Source organism: Sipha flava, unplaced genomic scaffold (assembly GCF_003268045.1).
Source record: "Sipha flava isolate LNK unplaced genomic scaffold, YSA_version1 54305_pilon_pilon, whole genome shotgun sequence".
Lineage (NCBI taxonomy): Eukaryota > Metazoa > Arthropoda > Insecta > Hemiptera > Aphididae > Sipha > Sipha flava.
Window position 1 is genome coordinate 1 of NW_020273525.1, and position 1599 is coordinate 1599.

At 38.1% G+C, this 1599-nt stretch overlaps 1 protein-coding gene across 1 annotated transcript; it reads left to right on the forward strand.

Annotated features, from left to right (window-relative positions):
• Positions 1-656: 656 nt before the first annotated feature.
• LOC112690991 (facilitated trehalose transporter Tret1-like) lies at positions 657-1492 on the forward strand (the record flags this gene model as incomplete). Its single annotated transcript, XM_025565104.1, is given in 2 exon segments — positions 657-972; positions 1120-1492. Coding segments are annotated over 2 exon segments (525 nt in total), but the record flags the coding sequence as incomplete, so codon positions are not given.
• Positions 1493-1599: the final 107 nt, after the last annotated feature.

Here is a 1599-nt window from a genome sequence, read left to right on the forward strand (position 1 = left end):
ATTTCTTCTTCGATTTGGAACTAGCAAAATCATTAATTATTTTTTTTTAAAAATCTATTGAAGTGGTTATTTCGGCTTCGATTGGTAATACCGCTAAAGCCGAGCAGTGGTCTTGTGCCATTGTAGATGGTGTACATAAGAAAATATGTAGTTATTCCAACTCTAGTAAAATCATGTTCTCTTATAAACTGTAACTTCTGTATTGTTGTAAGCTTAACTTCAATGTTTTCTATATGAGATTTAAATTGTACACATTAATTTACAAAACATGTCGCTAAATCATTTGGGTAAGTTGTGTATTAGTGTGTAAAGTACGAAATGAAAATCTTTCGCTCCTCTAAATCTTTAAAAATTCGCCGATCTAGGCAACGGGACTCATATCCCCTACCTAAATACGCCCCTGCAGACACGTCGGTTGACAACCATACGATAATAATAATAATAACACCGGCGCGTACAAGGATGGGTTTAAGGGGAACCAAACGTCCCCATCCTCTTTGAAATTCGGAAAAGTTGTTAAATACGTTTTTATCGGGTAAAAGTGGTTTACAGATTATACATCACAACCTAGACCCTTCCTCCCCCCTCGTAAAATATTTGTTCGTGTACTCGCCTGCGTACAAGGAACAGACGTGTAACGTTCGGATTCGTTGCAGGCGACTGGCAGCGCAATACAGCCCAACACGTCGTCGGTCATTGTGAGCATCATTGCTCTCATGTCCACGTACGGTTCGACACTAGCCGTCGACAGGCTAGGAAGGAAGTTTTTACTTTTGGTTTCCGTTGTCGTGATGGGCATCAGCACGTTGCTCATCGGTGCATTTTTCTTGGGTAAAGATTTCAATTACGACGTCTCGCCCGTTTCGTTCATACCGTTAGTGTCGCTGTGCACATTCATAGTCGCGTTCTCCGTCGGCATAGGTCCGGTCACGTGGATCATGATGGGCGAGATATTTCCCGTTCAGATTAAAGGTGAGATCGTAATGTTACGATAGCAATGCGTTTTACTACTGCACCATTTTGACAAAGAAAAAAAAAACCACCTTCAGTTAACAAATAAACTGCGATTAATATACAATATTTGTTACATTGTTTCGCGCGATCAATATTTTGTTACAGATGCTACCAGCTCAATAGTGTGCATGTTCAATTGGTTTCTGGCTTTCTTGGTTACCAAATACTTCGGAGTGCTGGTATCCCTCATTTACATGTACAACACGTTCTTTCTGTTCACGATGTTCAGCGTGTTGGGTACACTTTTCGTGTGGTTTGTCGTTCCCGAAACCAAGGGCAAAACAATAAATGAAATTCAAGTATTGCTTGGCTAAGTTTTAGCGTAGTTGTTAACATTGAATCGACTATTCAGGTACTGCGTCACCGGAAGCTACGAAAACGAGACTCAACAATGATGAAATTCGATAATTTTGATTTCATTTTCTGTGTAATTAATATTACGTATAAGTTTTTTTTGGCACATAATTTATTTAATATATTAAAAATAAAATGCACGTGTGTTCGTACACCATAAAATTACTTTAGAATTATTTTTCTCTAATAAGTTTTAAAATGTTTTGATTTTCTGATGTATTTTCTTTACAC